Below are 22,585 nucleotides of genomic sequence, written 5' to 3'. Positions count from 1 at the left end.
AATAAAAAATCAAATTATCTTAATATATAATTTATTAAATAAACTTTGGAAATTATTATAAAATAAAAATTTCCACAAAAATATGCAACTAATTTTGCTGTTAAAAAGCCAATTTTTTTTTTATTAAAATTATTCTTTTTAATATTACCTGTTAAATATTTGTAAATATTCGCATATGCAGGCCTCGTGATTCTTTTCATTTATGTTACAAAATATGTGGATTCTTTGACAAAAAGCATTATATTTTAAACACTTAATATATTTCATAATAAATTATTTCTTTAGTGAAGAACATAATGATATTTACTTATATGGATACTGTTTCTTTAAGATGAAGTGTAGCTACATTATTAGAGAAAACATCTAAATTTGTTGTTTGAAGAATATTCGTCGTATTAACATCATGATAATACGTAAGAATCTTATATATTTTCCTCGGTTTTACAAATACTATAAGAATTATAATTATAATACAGCATTAAATGCTAATTATATTCCTTGTTAAAGAAATATGAATTTGTAATTATAACCGTGTTACGGATTACAACAGTTTTAAGTGGAATACAAAGTGGGAGAGGTATGAGCGCGCGAAGCATTGTTTGGTAAACATTGGCCAATGGACTCAACGAATGCTTCTAATCGAAAAACTCGAACATACGACTATAATTCGGAGAAATAATAACAAATGAACCCTACAAAGCTATGCCCTATTGACGTCACGACAAATAGCGGCATGGGAATAGCCACCGATGCGCTATCGGCGTAGCCAGTTGGCACCCATGTCTCCATAAGCAACGCACCACGCTCGTTCCTTACTACTTCTTACTAGTTAACAAGCACCCATCACGAGAGGACCGGCAATCTACACTCGCGATTGACGCCCGCATGTAAGTAACGCCGACGCTTGTTCTTACGACTACTAACTACTACAGCGGTTCCAGCCAACTCAAGTAAGATGCGACCAGACGCTCGTTCTTACATCTTACCCTTACACCGCGGTCCCCGCCAGTTCATGTAAGATACGACCAGCCGCTCGTTCTTACATCTCACCTCTACACCGCGGTTTACGCCCACATCGAGCATACGAACGTGCACCAATACCATCACTACATTTGTGCTCACGGACACAAGCAGTGACATCACACGGACGTTCTCCCACCACTTCGTACACTACAGCTCACCTCTTCGCCGGCTGCCAAGACGGCACTAACTTCCTGCCCCTACCACCACGAGTTTTCCACTACACTACTCTACCCAAAGGAAGAAGCGGAATCATGCTCCAGGGTATCAAGAATACACGTACGGACTTATCGCCACCGCTACTACTGAAGAAACACTAATATATTCACTATATCATACACTCATTAAGACATTTATAGATCATTAACTATTCATCATTTATTATATTTAATAAAAGGAAAGATTATAAACATAAAAGGCAGTATTGAATAATTGCATTGCCCCTTCCACTTGCCAGCAAACCTCCACCCACCATCATAAGGACGTTTTTAGTCTAATCCCAGACAAACCGACATAAATAATACACACAAAATGATTTTAATATTTATATTAATCACTACAATATAATTATAAATTTTATGATTTATATACATTGTATATATATGTTTAAACATTACATACCGAAACTTATAAAAAATACAAAATAATTAGGCAAATAATAAACTACACTCAATTTTATAACTTTACATTTGGCTCCTTAAATTATGTTTTATATTATAAATGAATATAGTGTTTTCCCGAAAATTGTTCATTACTATAATCTATTCCATTTTCTTAGAATGAACGCTAATTATAAATATATAACAATATAATTATATTATATTATATTACATTACTTATAATATATTATAATAATTATATAACAATTATATTAATTCCTTTAATGTTGCCAATTGCCCATAAAAATTAATAATATATACTTATTTTATAGTTAATTTATAAACATTTTATTTCATTATACTTTTGTATTATTAACTAAGAAAGAATGTAGGAAAAATTTAATTCACCATTAATTCATTTGGACATACAGTACTTAATTAAAACGAGTATTTAAAAGCAAATCATTTTTCAAAATTACTTTTGGTCTACTAATTTCTATTTTATTTTATGCTTAATTATTTCATGTTTGAAAATTGTGTTAAAAAATGTGTTCATAAAGCAAAGAGATTGATAGAGCTTGTAATACAAAATGAGTTATAATTTACAACATTTGTATATAAATAAATATTTATTTTGTATATAATCGAATAAACAAAAAATACTTTATGAATAAGTGATATTTTTTCATTAATAATTAATAAATTCTATAAAAAAATATCAAATATATTACACATGATTTTTTGTGTAACCTAACCTTTAAAAAGGTTAGTTATAATTTTGCAGATTTTATATAATTTGAAAATGTTAACTAGAAATATTTTTGGTTTATCACCCTATTTGAAAGGTTCAACTTATTTACACCAATCAATTATCACAGATTTTTTGCATCAAGCTACAATTTTTTCAGGTAATATGTGATTCATCGATAATTTAAATTATTTAACATGAAACATTTAAATTTTTTTTACTTCTATTTTATTATATAACTATCTATTTAATTTCTATCTTAAGCTAAAAAAAGTCAACCCTTATCTCATTTGATCAAAAATGAAAAATTGTTTTATAATCATGTTCTTACCAACAAAGACCAATCAACGTTCTATAACTCTGTAAATAATAAAGAAATAAGTGATTTGGATGTTTTGAATACAGTAACAGTTTTATCAAAATTGTATAACAGAATAAAATCTTCTAAAGAAGACGATAAAAATGCTATTGTGAATGTAATTTTTAATCTAATAAAAATGGATGGACATAAACTAGAAATACCAATAATTATAAATGTTTTGCAAACATTAATTGACTACAAAATGCCATATATTCAAAAACTTATTGAAATTATTTTAAAATTCATTAAAAACCAGTTAATTAATTTAACTCCAAAGGATTATCAAGAATTAACTGACATAAATTCTAAAATACAATCAAATACGCTTCGACAATTTGTGCAAAAAGATTTATTACAAAAATTTAATTTAAAAATATCAATGGATTTAGATAGAAATAATCTAGATTTCGTAATTAGTGCTTTTATGAACCATAAAAATGATTTAGAAAAACTCAAATTGGCTTTAGAAGCAGTAAAAAACTGTAACCTTCAAAATGCATCGCTTAATACTATTTTGAATTTAATAACTGCTATGAGCTATGTGCCACATTTTCCAAAAAATTACTGTAGTATTTTGAATAAATTACAAATATATTTAATTGAAAATATTCATCAAATCAAAACCAATGATATTTTATTTTTATTACATAACATGGTTTTTGCAGCAGACAATAATAAGTATGTATGTAAACTTTAACAGTTAGTATTTAAATTCCATTAAATAACAATAATGATTATAATTTATAGAAATGAAGAATTTTATAATGAAGCACTTTTCAATAAATGTGCTGAAGTAATCACCTCACGTGATGTCACTTCTTCTATTGCTGCAGCATGTTTAAATTCCTTTATTCGAATAAGGCATATGCAAAAACATCTACTAGACTACACTTGTTCAAGATATTTTATAGAAAAAAACAATGGAGTACGTTTCAAAGAAGAATTTGTATTATCATCCTTAATAAATGCATATGCACAATACAACTTGAAAGATGTGTATTTGCAAAAATTGATAAAGAATTATGAAGAAATAATAAAACTAATTAAATCGAAAAAGATCCTAGATAGTGCTTTAAATTTTGCAGTCTTTGAATATTATAATGCCTCCCTATTGACGAATATATTTAGCAATGAGGAATATTACTTTAATGTAGCGGGTCGCAAATTTCTTAACTTATGGCAGAAATTAAAGACTACACCAAATTATAATGGACCAGAACCATCAGAAAAATGTATCAAAAAATTTACTATTTGGCATACAAAATATAATTTTGAATTATTTCCATATCTTGAGAAAGGTTTAGGTGGATCTATATATATTAAAAAAAATCTTAAAACCAAATTATATCATCAAATTGGTGAGAAACTGTTTGTTAAAGTAATTTGAACAGTACATACATTGGCAATTACATAATTCAATATCATTATGAAATTAAAATTATTTTATAGAATACATAACGATGTTTAGAAATGGAGGATATCCAATTGCTATTAACAACATTGAGGATAAAAATATAGAATATATAGAGGATTTACAAGTCCCCAATAATTCAAAAATGTATGTTTTCTTATATATACATTCTACACTTTTTTATATTTATTAATAATAATTTTATATAAATATATTTTTTAGAGTTCTTATATTTGAAATACCAAATTACTGGTATTTTCAAAATTCAAATATTATTATAGGCAAATATTCAATGTATATAGATGTTATTAAGTCTCTATCTGTTGAAGTAATACCGATAAATTTAAATAATTGGAAAACACTTACAGAAAATGAAAAAATACCATATTTAATGAAAGAAATACATTCTAAATTAATGTGTGACAATAATTTCATGTTATCTACTTGACTTGTAAATAATTAGTAATAAATTTGTAAATAAACTACTACATTATACTTTATAAAGGCATCGTTTTTATAAATCATTAAATATAACAATAAACTAACAATTTTCTACATTAATGGAATATAATAAAATACAAGTAAAATATGTTTGAAAGTGAAAAATACAATACAGAATTATAAAAGTATGTACATATATAGATTTAAAATATAAATATTAAAAATTTAATTCATTTATAATAATATAAATTTAAAATATAAAAATTAACAAATTTTTAAATTAGTTACTTTTTTTTGCTGATTTTACAAAGCTCATATTCTGAGAAATAAGTTTTCTTTTAATATTGCATGATAAATTTTTTCAAATTTTTCATATTTTACATTTAATTTTTACTTCTATACAGATTAATTATAAAATAAAGAAATAAAAACATGTATTGAGTAATTATTAGAGTTATTTAAATCCAGATGATAATTGTCAATCAACTTGAGGAGAAAGCTTATACATGGGCTAAAACTATTTAATAAAGATTGAACTTTCTCCAAATAGGAAGATTTGATTTTAAATGAATTATACAATATAAAATTTTGTACAAGCTCAGTCTTATTGTGCACACCCATTATATTTATATTGACAAGAGATTATATGTAGCTGTAGAACAATAATCCTGTGGCAACTTCGAAAACCTTGTTAACTAATAATCTAAATGTCAAACATAACACTAAACTACTTAAAATATCATTCTAACTAGATAAATCTTCGACTTTCATAGTTGAATGCATCCACAAGCACAATTGAATAAAATATAGTAGCTTTGTGATTCAATTATAATAAATTAATAAATAATAGTAAATTCTACCCCTATTGTTTATTATATGATTTAAGTTATTATATGTTTTACTCAGATTATAAGATTGTTGCAAATATATATAAATAAATTATCTTTTAGACATCTCTTTTTAAAATTATATTTGTAATAAGTATTATAGCTCATTATGCTATCGTTCAAGGAACAATTCCAAATTATATCTATATTTCATAAATTATTGAAAAACTTAACAATACATATCCCAAGACTCAAAATTATTTCATTCTGTTACACAGGCGAAGTACATGAAGAAAGAAAATAGATCAGGACATTTATTTAATAAATATTGTTAAAAAATTAATTTATCTAAAGAAATTTAATATGCCATACTGCATTACTTTAAGATGGTTTTCAAAATTCTAAGCAAAACTATCTAAAATTTTCAATATTTATAAATTTACTATGTTTCAATTGATTTAATGTAGTAATTCCTAACCACTTTAACTAAATTGTAATGAATGACAATTTTATTTTATTACAAATATTTAATAATTTTATTAAATTGAAGTTCCAAAATATGAATAAAAAAAATAACAGTTATGCAAATTTAATTTTTATATGAAAAATATTGTTTTTGTTTATAACAACTAAAATTTATAGCTTCAAAATATAAGACTATATTTTTATATTTCATATCAAAAAATTTAAAAATTTTATAATCTATAACAAACTATAAATATGAACTAACAATACTATATAAAGAATTCAATGAATATTTATCTAACTCATTATTATTTAAATAATATATCAATTATAAGTTCATAGATCCTATTCATTTTTTAATTTTATTATTTCAAAATACAAATAATTGTTAATATAATATTGTTATATTATTAATAATCACTATTTTCAAGTTTTTTAAAGCTTATAAGTTGTTAAAATAATGAAATGTGAACAATTAATATTATATAAATAAATTTGTCTTAATTATATCAAACACTTAAATTTAATGAAATCTTTAATCATTATATTTAGTTTTAATAGTAATACATATTAACAATAAATTTTTCACATCTTTATGATTCAAAAATTACTATAAACTTCTTTTTGCAAAAATTAATGATATAGAATAAATTATGTATGCTTCAATTTTATAGGAACCGTTCAATGTATTAAAAATTAATATTTTGAAAAATCATCTTCATAAATCAAAATTTATTTACAAATAATATGAAAAAAATGCTAACAAGAAAAACAATTATATTATTTTTACCTACTTTACTTTTCCATATAATAGACCCTTATTGTAGGTTAGCTACAGTTGTAATAAATACAAAAGACGTTGAGAATTTTGTTTTCAATATAAGAGAAGTAAATTTACTGTTGAAGTTAATGATATTATTCACTCAACACAGAATAAATAACAGGATTAATTATCAAAAATAAGGAGTCTTTATTATACTAATTGTTAGCTATTATAAATATTGTATGATTGTTAATATGCATAATGACTTAATACGTATAGCGTAAACACAAACAAATATTCATAGGTAGTACTTCTATATATATATATATATATATTTTTTAATAATTATACATGAACATTTAAGATTAATTGAATAAAAAAACTAGTTTCAAAATAAATATTAGTATATATAAATATTGTAAAATTATTTAAATTAAAATTAAAAAATACTAACCTACTTCAATTGCAAATAAATAGGATATGTTTATTTCTTTACAAAGAATAAATAAACTCTAAAGACTTATATAGCTTCATAAAATTTTATGGAATGTTACTGAAAAAGTTTATACGAAAATTCTAAGGACTTATATTTTTAATTATAGTATAAATAATGATTACAGATTATTTATCAACTTTATAAGAAGGGATGTTTAAATTAGATGAATTATGTGAAATAAATGAACCTATTGTACTTAAAAATGTATTGTGTAATGCACAAGAATTTAGTAATTGGAAATTACTTAATTGGAGCTTAGAAGATCTTGCTAATAAATCTGGAGATCTTAAATTACCATTCAGAGTTGGAAAAAATATCAAAACAATTGTAAATATTTGAATTTAATGGTAATTGTAATTTTATATATCTAAATTTTCTTTGCATCTTTTTTTTTAGAATCCACAATGGGAAGTTGAAACACCAATTGAATATAAGACTATAAAAGAATTTTTAAAAGATGTAACAGAACCTAATGATTTATCTAAATGGTATTATTTTGATTATAAACATATAAATCAATGGTTTCAAGAAAAGCCTGAGATTTTGAAATCCTTTGATTGGCAACAGTTTAAATTAGAATTAGATGGAACAGATTCAACAATATGGATTGGTAGTAAAGGTGCACATACTAATTGCCATCGAGATACTTATGGATGTAATTTGATTGCTCAAATACATGGAAGGTATATTTAATAATTAAATTGTTGTATACATTTATAAAATATATAAGAGTTGATAATTTTATAAAGATAGTAATTATATTTATTTTTAGAAAATTATGGCTGTTATTCTCCCCTGAATGTAGTAACTCTATGCAGCCTACTCGCATTCCATATGAAGAATCAACGATTTACAGTAAATATAATTTTTTTACTCCAAATGAATTAGTAATTGAAGCAATTAGCAACTTATCTGGTAGTGTAAAAATGATAATATTAGAACCAAAAGATGTATTGTTTGTTCCAAAAGGATGGTGGCATTATGTTGAATCTTTAGACACTAGTTTGAGTGTCAATGTATGGCTACCTGTAAAAGAAGATTGCATTACTAGATTACAAGAAACTCTTGTGCATCTAGTGATGAATACAATGGGTAATAGCATTCCCAAGACAATTAATCAATTAGAATCGAATTTTTCAGAATCTATACAATTTGTAAGTATACAAAAATTATACATTTGTATTATTAAATGAAATCTTGAAAATTTGAATATTTTATACGATTTCATTTTCTAATTCAGTCACTTTCACTTATAAATAAATACAATAATGCATATCTATAGTAAATAATGAATGGTATAAACATAAAAATATAAAAATTACCAGCAATACGCTTGCAATACAGGAAATTACTTTTAAATATATTGTAAAATAAAAATTCTAATGAATTTATTTTTTATTGTAAATAAATTTATCAATTTTATAAATATCATTAAATAAAATTAATATAATAACCTCAATAACAAGTAATCGTATTAAATATGATAATAAACACTGAATTAAAAATGTACCTTTTAGTAGAAATCTACAATATTTCTCGAAAACAGTTAATTTAATTATTATTTTTAATAATTGTTTACTATTTCCATAAAATTATATGTTTTTCAATAAATTATCATGACTTATGTAAAAAATATTTTTATTTTATATCACGAGTAAAAAAAACTATGAAATAATGCACACATTTATTGCACTTACCTAATTTATGTAATTAAATTTAATTTTTTTAGGTAAAAACATCTCTTAAGGAATGTCAAGAATTGAAAAAATGTACTCTAGAATCCTTACAAAAACGACAAAAATTAAACTTAATAACTACAGATTTTTTAGACTATTTAAAAATAAAATATGCTAATTACATCAAAATACTTCCTGATTTAACTTCTGAAAATATAAATGACTTCATTACAAAGAACAATATCACAAAGATAGATGATATTAATTTAAAAGATAATATTGTTGAAACTAATGATTTCTCAAATTCTTTCATTTCTGAAGCAGTCATTGATGCCTTCTGTCATCCTTCAGTTATATTAAAAATATCACAAATTTTAGTAAAAAAATTGGAAAACAATCTTTAATAAAAAGTGACAATTACGTTTATACTTAAAAGTATGGAGCTTTAAGATCTTTTTAATTATATATTTTGTATATATAATTATATCAGTAGAGATTTAATATTATTGTTCTAAATAATATAAATTTATTATATCAATTAATATTTTATTATTGTGGTTTTATTTATCATAATGTAGTATGTATTTATTTATTATCATAGTTTGCTAAATTTAAACTAATTCTTACTCATTGTATAATATGTACATCTTACATTTATACAAATTATGATTGATTATGCTTCTTTTTTATATTAATAGATTACATTTACAGATTTTAACTTAACAATTAATAATTTGTGAACCTTCAAAGTAATTTGAAAAAGTTTTAATTACTCTGTTAATAAATACAATAATATATTCTACACTATTTATTCAAGCAATACTCATGTACATTGATTACATACAATCACAATCTCATCATTTATTTTTTTCTAAATTTTGTCTGATATTTTATAAAGTAAAATCACTTTGATTTTGGTAATACAATTGTCGATTCATGGAAACATATATTATATGATTTCATAAAATTAGAATATATCTTTATATTGAAAGACATATATATTTAGATTTTATACTGTTCCCAAGTGTTTAATAACTTTATGCTTGTTTTTCGAAATTGTGAGTAAAATTAGAATGTAAAAAATTAAATAAATAAATTTGAAGATATAATTACTACTAATATATATTTATATACTAATATATATTTTCATTTGTATAATGCTTCTGCAATTTTTCTCATAAGCTTTGAGATAATAAAACTATGCCTAAACGTTTCAACTTTGCTCTATTAATTATTCTTCGTAACCGAGTGACCATAAGTGATGCTCCATATTCACTTTAAAATATTGAATCATAGAATTCTAAATATAAAATAATATATATGTGTAGTTAATATGGCACCATTTCTACTATTTCAAATACAGTGATAAATAAATAAGATTTTATTTTATTTAAATCGAAAATTTAGTTAAATAAAATAATACCAAATATACATTATAAACAAAGCAGAAACATTTTATATAATAAACATTTCGTCATATTGACCAACATTTGTATTACTCTTTTATTTATTAGACTACACAATAATTTTTCATGAATTTTTATATTGTTACGCCTCTCATATTATTCTATTATACTAATGAAAATAATTCTATTATTCGTTATTTATCTTCACTTGATCTTATGAAAATACAATCAATAATATATTAGCATATTAAAATGTATTTTCTCATTGTTTATTATATCTAACATAGATTGAAATAATACAAATATTGCATTAAGTTGTAAATAATTTAATTTCAAAATTGAATATTCTATTTCTCAATATATAATATCTATAATTAATATAAGGACCAAGTAAAAATATTTAAATAAATGTATCTTTCTTCCTCATATATCATCGATGTCTTTTGTACCATAAACCTTAAATTATAAAAAAAAATTAATTATGTCAAAAATGTAACCATAATCAAAGAAAAATAATTGACATTATATTTAATATTATATTTGATATACAAACAGAAAATCGGAATTTTGTCAATATACGTACATCAAATTAAATAAAATAGAACTTTTGCATGCCTACAATGCAACTTAAATAGTAAAATTGTATAAAAATTACTTTGTATATAAATTTCTAGAAATACAGAAAGAGAATATATATTTTATATCTAATTAAAAAAATAATTATTTTTGTAAAGATCAGGGTATTGAGCATAAAAAGCAAACCATAGAATAATATACGTTTTGTAAAGTAATATAGTAATAATAAAATATACAATTATAACTTCAATAGAAAATAATACTAAAAACAATGTAAACACTATTTCAATGCATTTCATCAATCTTGTATTCTTGTGGATAATTAATCAATAATTATTTTTATCAGAAAAAAATTATACACTTTAGATTAGTAAACATAGAATAATTATAAAAATTAAAAAAATTTACGCATATACGATATAACACCATATATTAAAAGAAACTTCATACATTTTTAGTAAAACAATACTTTTTTCGAAATATATACAAATTCATGTAAGCACACTTTACAAACTAATAAATATTTTATTTTCTTATTGCTTACTTTTTTAATAATAAAAAACGAAACCAATTTTTAATATATATAGAAACAATTAGAATAAAAATCATAAAATATTATATATTTGCGAAAAATTATAAAATCATAAAATATAAAAATTAAATTTAACTAAACGATCAATTATTATATTATGAATAAAAATGATTGCGATACATTTACATGAGACACTTAACGATATCTATACTTGGAGTATGAAAAATTCAATTTTTATATTATTTACTCATTATTTACACTTATAATCAAGATTAACAACTTTAATTTCTAGAATTTAATAATATATATGAAAGACAAGGAGAAAACATTTTAAATTATTGATGATATCAAGAAAAATATTTTACTATATTATTCATTTTATTTTATTTCATTTTATTCACTAAAAAATTACTTGCTATTTAAATAAATTGAATTAAAAAAAACTATTACTAAAGATAATATTTTAAATGATTAATTTAAATTTAAAATTTAAAGTAAATTTGAAATATTTATAAATTTTGTTTAAACTGTAAACATTATATTCATAAATATTATTATAAATTCAATTACTCATTTAAAATATGTTTATTAATTAAATACTTTTCATAAATAGATTCAATTTTTATCATAAATAATAATTTTTTCACTTTATTTTAAACATAGAACTGTAATTAACATAACTTCTATAATTAGTATTATATTTGTACCAAAGGTGAAAGACGAATAAATAAACGAAAATATTAAGAAAAAATATTAAAGCTTATTAAATAATTTTATAATCTATATTTAATAATTTGTAGTTTATCGACTATTATTGATTTTTTTTTTTTCGACGAACATTCACATTCGCAGATTTTTAGAACAATGCCATAAAGAATAATTAAATAGCAAAAGTAGAATGTAAAATGCGCATGCGTATTGTAGAGGCCACCATGACAGTAAAAAATGAAAATATTTTCGTTTTTTATTATGTTACAAATAAATAGTGTCACATTTACTATATGATTCATATTGATATAACTGTACAAATAATAATTATACAATAAATCAAACAAAATTTTTGGAGTTCTGAAATTTCAACACCTAGTTTTATTATAAATTAAGAAAATACATAAATAAATATCATAATTAATTTCCTGAATTTTACGATGCAGATAAAATCTATCGTTATAATTAAACATTTGAAATAAAATGTATTAGTTTAAGGGAACCTCAATTTTTGAAAATAACTTATCAAAGACGTTAAATATTTTGTTACTGAATTTATAAGAATTGCTCGAAATAAAAAATGGGTCTTTTAACAATATTGAAGAAGCTTAAACGAAAAGAAAAGGAAATGAGAATTTTAATGTTGTACGTATTTTTTTTATTTAATGATAAAAACAATAATAATGTATAATACATTATTCTTGTAATTTTCACATAGGATTTAACACTATTATAATATTTAATGACATTTATTGAGAATTAATTTATATTAATATTTTCAGAGGTTTAGACAATGCTGGAAAAACAACAATAGTGAAAAGATTAATTGGTGATCCTATTGATACCATATCTCCAACTTTAGGTTTTAACATAAAAACGTTAGATCATAATGGGTATAAACTTAATGTATGGGACGTTGGAGGACAAAAATCATTGCGTACATATTGGCGAAATTACTTTGAAAGCACAGATGGATTAATATGGGTAGTGGATAGTGCGGATCGGAGACGTTTAGAAGATTGTAAAGAAGAAATGCATAAATTGTTACAGGAAGAACGATTGGAAGGAGCTACTTTATTAATTTTCGCGAATAAGCAAGATTTGCCGGGAGCAGTTCCAACCAAAGATATTGCAACTATTTTAGATTTAGAAAGTATTAAAACACATCATTGGAAAATTTATAAAGCTTCAGCCATTACTGCTGAGAATCTGTTAGAAGGTATTAATTGGATAACAAATGATATTTCGAAACGAATTTTTTACAAAAATTGATCAATCTATTCTTTAGTAATAAGACTGAACAGTGAATATTTAATTTTTCTTTAAATTTTAGAATGTCCTTAAAGTAAAACAATATTTTTATAAAGTGCCGAAGTATTTTAATAATTCCCATAATAAATATATTTTATTTACAATTAAAATTTTTACACGATTAAACTCGATAATAAATTATCTTCATCAATTTCATTATGCTCGACCTAAAAATTAATTTCAATTTATTACATTATTATAAATTATGTAATTACAAATGTATGACTCTACCTTCTTCTTGCCTTTTCTCTTGGAAATCTTTTTCTTTAGTCTTAATTTTCTTCCTTTCTTTGGTCTTTTACCTCTCTTTCCTTTCGTTCCTCTTTTTCCTTTTCTTCCTTTCTTTCTTTTTGATTTCTTTTTCTTTTTCTTTGTATTTGTTTCTGTTTTATCTGTAGCAGCTACAGATATTGTATCTGGTAATTTTGTATTTGGAAAAAAGAATTTATACGATATCTTTAGTTCTTCTTGGTTTATTGTATGTTTGGTTACTAAAAATTGATTCATAATTTCTTTTGCTAGATTATCAGATATTCTTATTTTGGCGTCTCTTAATATCTTCATAAAGTCCTCTAAAAATTGTTATAAAATAATGAGATATATGTAAATTATATTTATTTGAACTTAATTCACATAAAAACCTTTGGATATTATAGAATCTTCTAATGATAAAATAAAAATACCAAAATTTTTTCTATCTTTCTTTTTTTTACAACTCATAGCTTCGTGATTTGCTGCCTTTAAAAATAGTTCTTTTAAATTTGGACCTTTTATTTTATAGTTTTCCAAAATTCCACCAATTTTAATGTTAAGGTCTGGTTTTATTTCTTTTAAACCTGTTAATGTTGAAAGAGTATCTTTTGTCACCCATAAGTCTTCAAAATTAAGTAACAGTAATGGACAATAAATAAAATCATTTGAAATGAGCATTTGCAAAAATTCTGAAACTCCCTGTGATCCTAATGGATTTTTACTCAATTCAAGTTCTTCTAAGCATCTATTAGCTAATAAAGCATTTGCTATTTTTAATCCTTCGACACTGGTTAAGCGATTTGCTATAAGAATTAATGTTCATATTCTTATTTCTACAAATATCTTAATTATTTATAAATATAAATCATATATTTATATAAAAAAGTTTCTTTAATTATTTAACATCCTAATTTTATAAATACTATTTATTGTTTGAAGTTATTTTATTTTAGATAAATCTACATTCATTGATTAATCTAATATTATATGAAGTATTGTAAAACGATTGAATGAACTTATTTCAAGTACCTGTAAGGTTTAGTCTTTTAATATATTTAGTATTAGCTACTAAATAACCAATATAAGGAAAGCTATCGTTGCCAATTGAATTCCATGATAAATCAATATCTGTTGTTGTTAAATTTTCAGCTAAGCCTTTATATATGGCTTCAGAAGCTATTTTAGTATGTAAACTATTCCAACTAAGATTCACAGATATAAGAGACTGAGTGAATGAAAACAATTTTTTATTGTTAGAAATATTAAGATTTTGCAGTAAACTGTTGACTGACACTGCCTTTACAATATAATATAAACCTTTGCTTCCAAGTTCACAACCACTTAAATTAAGATCTCTCAAATTTGGTGAATATTTTATGCCTTCTTTAAGTTTCACTGCACCACTTTCACCAATTTTACAAGCTGTCAGATTTAACGAACATAACGTAGTATTTTGAAACAGAAGTTTACTTAAATGGTAACATGCACTTGCTGTTAAACAATTAAACTATGTAGAAACATATATTACATTATATTAAGAAACATATTGAAAACTAAAATGTATATAGATTATGATCATACTTGTAAATCCAAATTTTTTACTGTCGTATTTTTAAGTAAAGCTTCCACTAAAGGTTGAATGATTTTTGGATCTATACAATAATGTTTTAAACTTACTGTGTCACTTTTTAACTGCTGTCTTAAACAAGATATTGGTATTAGATTAAGTGATTTAACTAAATCAAAAAATAATTCAACTCCATCAGATTTATAAACTCGTGGATTTGGATATAGTATCCAAAATGCTGACTTTAAACCCGAATCTTTTGAAACAGGGTAAAATTTGTGTAAATTTGATAACTTTATTTCTACATTTCTTAAAATACTTTCTTTTATATCAGAAGTCAGAACATTTTCGTCATTTTTTGTTTTGGGTGATACAAATGTCTCGGATTGACCGGATGAAATAGATAATATCGTTTTTTCATCATCTGTCTAACAATATTAATTAGAAAAATATAAAGGAAGGAAGCTTTATTCGTTGATGTACCCACTTCATTAAACCTTCTTGAACCAAATGAATCGGAACTTTTAATATCACTGTCGGACCATTTGTCATGATCTTCCCATTCAGATTTATTTAACTCGTCAATAAAATGTGATTCCTTTTTAGACAATATATTAATAAAAATAATATCATTTATTTATTACATTCATAAAAGATTTTCATTTCATAAAGTATATTGTATTTTTCTTTGCGTAAGCAACATTTTGTGTATTATTATGTTAAAAATGTATTTGTATTTATACTTACTTGAGCTATCTCCATAATTTTATTTTATATTATCAAATGTTGTGTTTTCATAACTTTGTTCGAATTTTACGTTAATAGTAACCGTCGTTTAATAAATTATCTTTGAATCATATTATGTAGATGCGTAAATGTATATACATATATAAATATACATCGGTATGTATAAATATAAATATAAAAATCACGATAAATTATGCATTAGAATAATTTTTGCCTATAATTTAAAATTCACGAAATTTTTTATTGATCGTTATGAAGTTATCTGCAAATAAATAGTTTTATTTTCATTTATATTTTTATGCTTATAAACATTTATCTCTAAAAAACATTAAAATATATTAATAAATAACGTCTGCATATATAATGTGATAAATAATGTTAATTATGTTAAAATATAATAAAATTAAAACAATTACAAATGACTATACAAATTTATTTAATTAGCTTAGAAGTTAGATGTATATGTTAACAAAAATTTTTTTAATCAATTAGTAATAATTATATTTTATAATTAGTAATGTATCATAATTTTACATTATAAATTCATTAACTTAGTATCAAGTATATAAGTAACGTTTTTATATATTTCACAATATTTAACAAAATGAAATATACTTACAAATGCACATATTAATTTAGAAAATCTTATACATCATTTATGAGCTTTCCTTTAAGGTCGGCAAATTGTTATTTTTTTTTAATTTAAGTTATTCCAAACATTCTATGCAGTAAAAACTATTACATGTTCAAGTGTCATTTACTTTTATTTTCATTGTATATAATATAAAATCATGCACACATTTTATTGAGTATTTATAAATTTTATATTTATTATTTTATCACTTCAGAAGGAGCTATATTATCCTAAGGTTCTTAAAATCGGCTTTATTCAGTTTGAAAAATGCCGAAGCAATTATTTTAATCGCTCTAAAATAATGTTGTGCATAAGAAATTGTGGTAAATTAGAGTGTTAAAAAATACAACTATAAAATTTTATTTATAAATTTATATTAATTAATGAGAATTTTATATTTTAAAATATTTTCAATAAAAATTTCAAAAAATTACAGGAAAAAAATTCTCCTTAAAAACAAGTTTCATTAGGGTACTAAATAAGTAAAAAAGCAACCATCACGTGTGATTTTATATTCAATAGTTTTATTCGGATTATTATAAACATTCATGAAAGAATATCTATATATATATATATATATATATATATATATATATATATATATATATATATATATACACTAATTATAAACAAAAAAAAAAATATATATATATATATATATATATATATATATATATATATATATATATATATATATATATATACAGTAAAACATATAATTAATTACTTTTGAAATTTTCAATAAAATTACAATATTCAAAATATATTTTTAAAAATATAAAAATTAAAATATCAATTTAGTAATACTTCGGATTATGAAATATATTATAACCCTAATTTTAAAGTTTTGATAATTATAATCGCAACAAATTTCAACAAAAAAATAACAATGTTAATTTTTATTTCACTAGATATAATTCCAAATACGAAATCTATAGTCTTATATTAATAAATTAAATTTAATTTTAAATTGAAAATTCAAAAATTTATGATCTTTGAATAATGCATATAAAAGCCATTAAAATGTTTAAAAATTTTAAAATAATTTATAAAAATCTTATTAATTATCGTTCATATAATCTTAGAAATATATAAATCTTAAACATAAGATTGCATTATAAAATGAATTTTAAATTAACATTAAAAGTATCTTTATATATATATAATTATAGAAATGTATCATTTTTTACCAGTACTAATCTAGTGTTGATAAACACGAGACTTTATTAATAAAATATAAAATGAAAAAAAAAATAAAATAAGAAACCGTAGTATTTTCAAATTGCTTTACAATATTAATATTTACAATTAAACAATTATATTATCAAAAAATAAAATCACGATAAAATTAATTTATAAAATCAAGTTCAATATATCCATACAATCTGCTTCATTTTAATAAATTACAAATATGAAGGAAAGATATCTACAAATTTAGTTATTCTTTTCTTTATAATTGTATTTACTAAATAAAACCAAATCGTATTTTGTCAATTCATAATGAAATATATATATATTTATAAGATATATTTCTGCATCAAAAATATGTTTATAAGAAAGACTCATGTATCAGAGCTACTAAGATGACACTCGTGCATCTTCATTTCCATTTGTTGTTTTAAATATATTTTCAAACAATTTGCAAAACATTGGTGGCTAATTCGCCCATCAAGATGACATAAGACGCAACTATCATTATTGTTTGATCCCACCCTTTTCGATCTTAAAGGAAAAATAAATGTTTCTAGCTGACTCACGTATTGGCGTAAGTCATTCGACCAACTTCCATTCCTGAACCTTATTATATGCGCGATATGGGTACATTTTTGTTCCCAAGACGGTGCTCAATCACCAATGGTGATCGAAGAAATTGGATTTACAATTAAACTTAATTAATTAGGTAGATGTCGAACTTCCTCCCTGTAATCTTATTATCATCATATTGGGATAGAGAAAAATATTATTGTATTTCATTTACATAAAGATAGTAAATTAGGTGCAATATCTATTAGAAAGGAATTTTTTCTACAATGAAGCAACAAATCAAATATCCTTTACTTCAGCAATATTATAAATTTTAAAAATTTATAAATCAGAATATTAACTTGTACACTGAAACTGGATAGTAATTTGTACACGATTTTATATATCATATATATTAATAAATATTTATAATCCTTAACAAAAATAATTAATATTATTGTATTGTTTTTATATTGTTTTATAAAGTAATAAATAGTTAAATAAATACTTTACATTACTTTGCATGGCACATCGGCATCACTAACAGAAAATTGCTGCAAAATATTATACGAAAATAGTGAAATTAAAATTTTAGTAATTTGTAAATTCAAATGAATTAATTTTAATTTTGTAATTAATTCTTTTAAGCAATTAACTTCTCATGAAGTTTCAATAAAAATGAATGAAGACAAGAAAAATTATTAACTTCTGAAATCCTTTTAGCGAAATATTTTACGTAATTGCAGAATATTTAAAGGCTCAAGCATATTATTAATAATAACTGGATAAAAAAAAAATTTTATTTTTAATTTATAATTCCAATTTAAAATAAGTTAATTTATATTTCTATATCTAAAGTTATTTTTGTTCTTTGCAGCTATAGAAGTTTAAAACTCAAATAGCGAAAACAATGGATTTGAAAATGTAAAAACATTTTATAAATAATAATACTATTAATATAAAGACAAATTTAATTAAATTTTGTGTAATTTTTTTTATATTATTTAACAAAAATGAAGTATAATACAGTAATTCTTATCAACATTAAACTCCTTTTATTCAATTACTTTAATTACTAGAATAATAATAATTAAAATAAATAATAATAATATTATGAAAAAGTATTGCTAAGTAGAATAAATTAGTAATTTTTTTAACGGAAGACTACGCTAAAAAATTAAAAGATAAATTATGCTTTATATTTGTATAATACTAGATTAGCGTAGGTTAAAATTATGAAACAGGATTGATTTGAAATATCATTCTGATAATAATTGGCACTCCATTATGTGATTGATATATCATATAATTTCTCTTATTTTTCATTGCTTCATTTGTCACAAAAACTAAACAATGTACAACAGCATTGAAAATATCATAAATTAACAAACTTATCTTCGTTATATAAATAATATAACATTATAACTATGAAAGCTTTGCTTATCATTTATTAAAATTATCAAAATAAGCAATTTCCTCGAACGACAATTGCGATTCGAATGAAAAAACATTGGTTATTCTCGTAAAATATAGAAAATAAAAGAAAATTTATTTTTAATCATAAGTCTTAATCGATAGAATTTTAGCCGATTTTAATCATAAATACTCGATTTTCTTATCGCGACTCTCATTGAATCTGAAAGCCATGGATTCAATTAAGTATCGATTAATAGTAGAATAATCGTCTCGCTCGACATAACTTTTCCTTTTTACCACCCTAGGTCTATGGATCCCGGAAGGCACGTTTTCTTAGCGTTGCAATTCCTCGTCGATTCGAATGCATCGAGTGTCGTCGAGATATGTCCTTCTCTTCCTTCTTTCGCGTCAAGCCCAACTTCATGTCAGCCTCTCCCCACCTTTAAGCTAGTGATCGGAACTGTGAGAACGAAAAGCGGCCAGAAACGAGATGCGTCGGGTGGTCTTTATTGAAATGCCCCCGGTGTCCTTGTGATATCGGCGGACTTTTAACAAGTAGAATGCAGAAGCGGGCGTGGGACGAGTAAGGCCTATTCGTCCTATTCGTCGATTATCAGCTCGCAGAAAGCAAAAAAGTCCTCGTTCTCGGGGAACGACGGGGAAAAACGAGGAAGTTGGCTGATAATAATGCAATGGCCAATTGTATTGGCGTGGATTGGCTGAGAAAACGTTAGAGAATTGGACGGACCGGACGGGCACGGCTGGGGTTGGAATGCCAAATAAATTTAAGTTTAGTCACTCACTTATATGTCGAAATAATAATTATTAATAATTAATATAATATTAATAATAATACAATTTTATAATATAATAATCGATCTATCTATCCTTAATGCGATATATAATATAGTTTTTCTTCCTCTTTATAAAATAAAAATTCTATTATATAAAAAGTGTGTTGTTTGCTTATTTTGTTCCTTTGCGCTTGTCTTCCATTTAAAGAAGCACTTACAACGACGTATACAAGCTAGAGGGGGTTGGCTGTGTTTCTGTGTCCTACACGAACGAATTGCACGTTCCGAGTACAGCGAGCGTTAGGAGAATTCGTCCGCGTCGTTCGACGTACGTGGAGAATACTCGTCGCCATTTCACTTAAATGATTATATATATAAATATATATATGTATATACATATATACATATATATATATATATATATATATACACATATATACATATATACATATATATGCATATATATGCATATTCATATACACGTGCACGCACATATTCACACACATATATATATATATTTCAAAAAAAAAAAAAAAAAAAAAGATATTTACAATATACGAACGTTTACAGTTGCATGAATCTTTCGTGAAGCCTTAGAATTCTATTGCATTATACAATCTCCATTATTTTTCGCTCTACAGCGGCTCACTTATTGTTTGTTAACTTTTCTTCTCAACTTAAAAGCGAGATGGAGACGATTTGTAACGCGATTATACAAGCGTCTACTCTTCATAAATTGCGTTTGTAAGATTCTCGCACGTATTAAAAGTGAGAAAGTGCGCAATTACAATTGATCGTTACTCTTTAGGATTAAAGACAGAAACAAGGGCATGAGACGAAAAAAGTACAAGAAAATATCGGCGTTAACAACGCCACGCGCTTCCATCATTATCACAATGTCTCGTTTAAAGGAACGTACAAAAGCCTGCTGTATGTATCAAGACAAGTGTGCGTGTTTGTGTTTATTCGTTTCTTTATTTATGTTATATTTTTCGCTTCGTTGGTTGGTTTATTTTTGTATTCATTCAAGATTTTTACAGAAAAAACTTCTTTTAGAAACACGCTAACCATATAAACTCTAATTATTGAAATTTTAATGCTTTGAAATTTATTAATCAGTATAAATTTGTTACATTACTTTTCATATTATATATATATATATTTAATTACGTTACTCCAATAATCTCATATGATTATGAATGCTTCTACTAGAGTTTTTACTTAAAAAATTCTTGTTACAATTCTGTATAAAAAGTTGTATATAAGAAAGGTCCGCCTCACAGTATCACAACCAGGGAGCCGGTATTATTTTATTTTTATAGCGCCTCTGCAAAAATCGCACATGAAATTCTATGAACTATACATAAAGTAAGCGAGATAGCTCGAAGATGACATAATTGAAGTCATTGTTACATTTACTTTAGCTCTTATCTCAGCGCACATCTGAGTATCTTCAATCGAATCGCGTAGTCATCTTCGTGTTTTATTCTTCGATTTATCCTATCCGTCGCCGCGACTGTTGTATCACGGTTATTACAGGCTTAGTAAAATTAATAAGTACAGGCTATGTACATATGTACAACGATAACAACTCGACATAATTATCATATTAGCATTAAATAATCATTGTCGTAATGATTTGTTTATCTCCATCTTCATTACATAATTATTGTCGCGTGACATTTATCTCGAGAGATTCCATGTTTTTCAATTATCGAAATTCGCTCGCGAAATGCATAAACAATTTTCCGTTGAGGGCGGGGCGGGGGGTCGGCGGCTCGTGAGATTTGGAAAACTTCGCCACTTGGAACAATACGAGCAATAACGCGATGAAGCACCCACTCACTCAAAAAGCCGATGACGACGATTACGATTGTATCGATCGCAAGAGCCGTTAAAACTCATAACAGTAAATAAAAATTCTCAAATAAAAATAATTACAAATAAAAGCTCGAGATGGATCGATAACGTACGTGGAAACTGTCATCTGACGCATATAATTAGGACGACGGAGGGTGGTTGGCTGGTTTGAGTGGTGGGAGGGGCTAACCTAATGGATGGGGTTTGCGAGGGGCGAAGAGCGGGGGGAAAA

General features: G+C 24.0%; 4 protein-coding genes across 5 annotated transcripts; 3 read left to right on the top strand and 1 right to left on the bottom strand.

The window, feature by feature from the left end:
- Positions 1–2,640: 2,640 nt before the first annotated feature.
- Positions 2,641–4,548, top strand: LOC105361154 (uncharacterized; the record flags this gene model as incomplete). The annotated part of the gene is made up of 4 exons (XM_011498260.1): positions 2,641–3,406; positions 3,476–4,086; positions 4,178–4,286; positions 4,362–4,548. Coding segments are annotated over exons 1-4 (1,449 nt in total), but the record flags the coding sequence as incomplete, so codon positions are not given.
- Positions 4,549–6,716: 2,168 nt separating this feature from the next.
- HSPBAP1 (HSPB1 associated protein 1) lies at positions 6,717–9,212 on the top strand. Its single transcript, XM_011498011.1, has 5 exons — positions 6,717–6,939; positions 7,256–7,458; positions 7,528–7,814; positions 7,904–8,285; positions 8,861–9,212. Exons 2-5 carry the CDS (start codon positions 7,282–7,284, stop codon positions 9,209–9,211), a joined length of 1,197 nt encoding a protein of 398 aa, XP_011496313.1. The 5' UTR covers positions 6,717–6,939; positions 7,256–7,281; the 3' UTR covers position 9,212.
- Positions 9,213–12,609: 3,397 nt separating this feature from the next.
- On the top strand, positions 12,610–13,361 carry Arl2 (ADP ribosylation factor-like 2). Of its 2 annotated transcripts, XM_011498010.1 has the most exons (3): positions 12,610–12,674; positions 12,812–12,966; positions 13,080–13,215. In XM_011498010.1, the coding sequence occupies exons 1-3, from the start codon at positions 12,610–12,612 to the stop codon at positions 13,121–13,123; spliced, it is 264 nt and encodes an 87-aa protein (XP_011496312.1). In that variant the 3' UTR covers positions 13,124–13,215. The 2 variants fall into 2 exon arrangements, with proteins under 2 accessions (XP_011496312.1, XP_011496311.1); XM_011498009.1 differs by having other exon boundaries at positions 12,812–13,361.
- On the bottom strand, positions 13,314–15,921 carry LOC105361153 (leucine-rich repeat-containing protein 74B). The gene is made up of 7 exons (XM_011498259.1): positions 15,907–15,921; positions 15,647–15,757; positions 15,174–15,587; positions 14,622–15,099; positions 13,982–14,395; positions 13,572–13,912; positions 13,314–13,325 (listed from the first exon to the last, which is right to left on the bottom strand). Exons 1-7 carry the CDS (start codon positions 15,919–15,921, stop codon positions 13,314–13,316), a joined length of 1,785 nt encoding a protein of 594 aa, XP_011496561.1.
- Between the last annotated feature and the right edge of the window lie 6,664 nt (positions 15,922–22,585).

The sequence above is a fragment of the Ceratosolen solmsi genome, unplaced genomic scaffold (assembly GCF_000503995.2).
Source record: "Ceratosolen solmsi marchali unplaced genomic scaffold, CerSol_1.0 scaffold14, whole genome shotgun sequence".
In the NCBI taxonomy this organism is placed as follows: domain Eukaryota; kingdom Metazoa; phylum Arthropoda; class Insecta; order Hymenoptera; family Agaonidae; genus Ceratosolen; species Ceratosolen solmsi.
The sequence above is the reverse complement of the archived record's forward strand: the minus strand, read 5'-3'. Positions and strand labels throughout refer to the sequence as shown.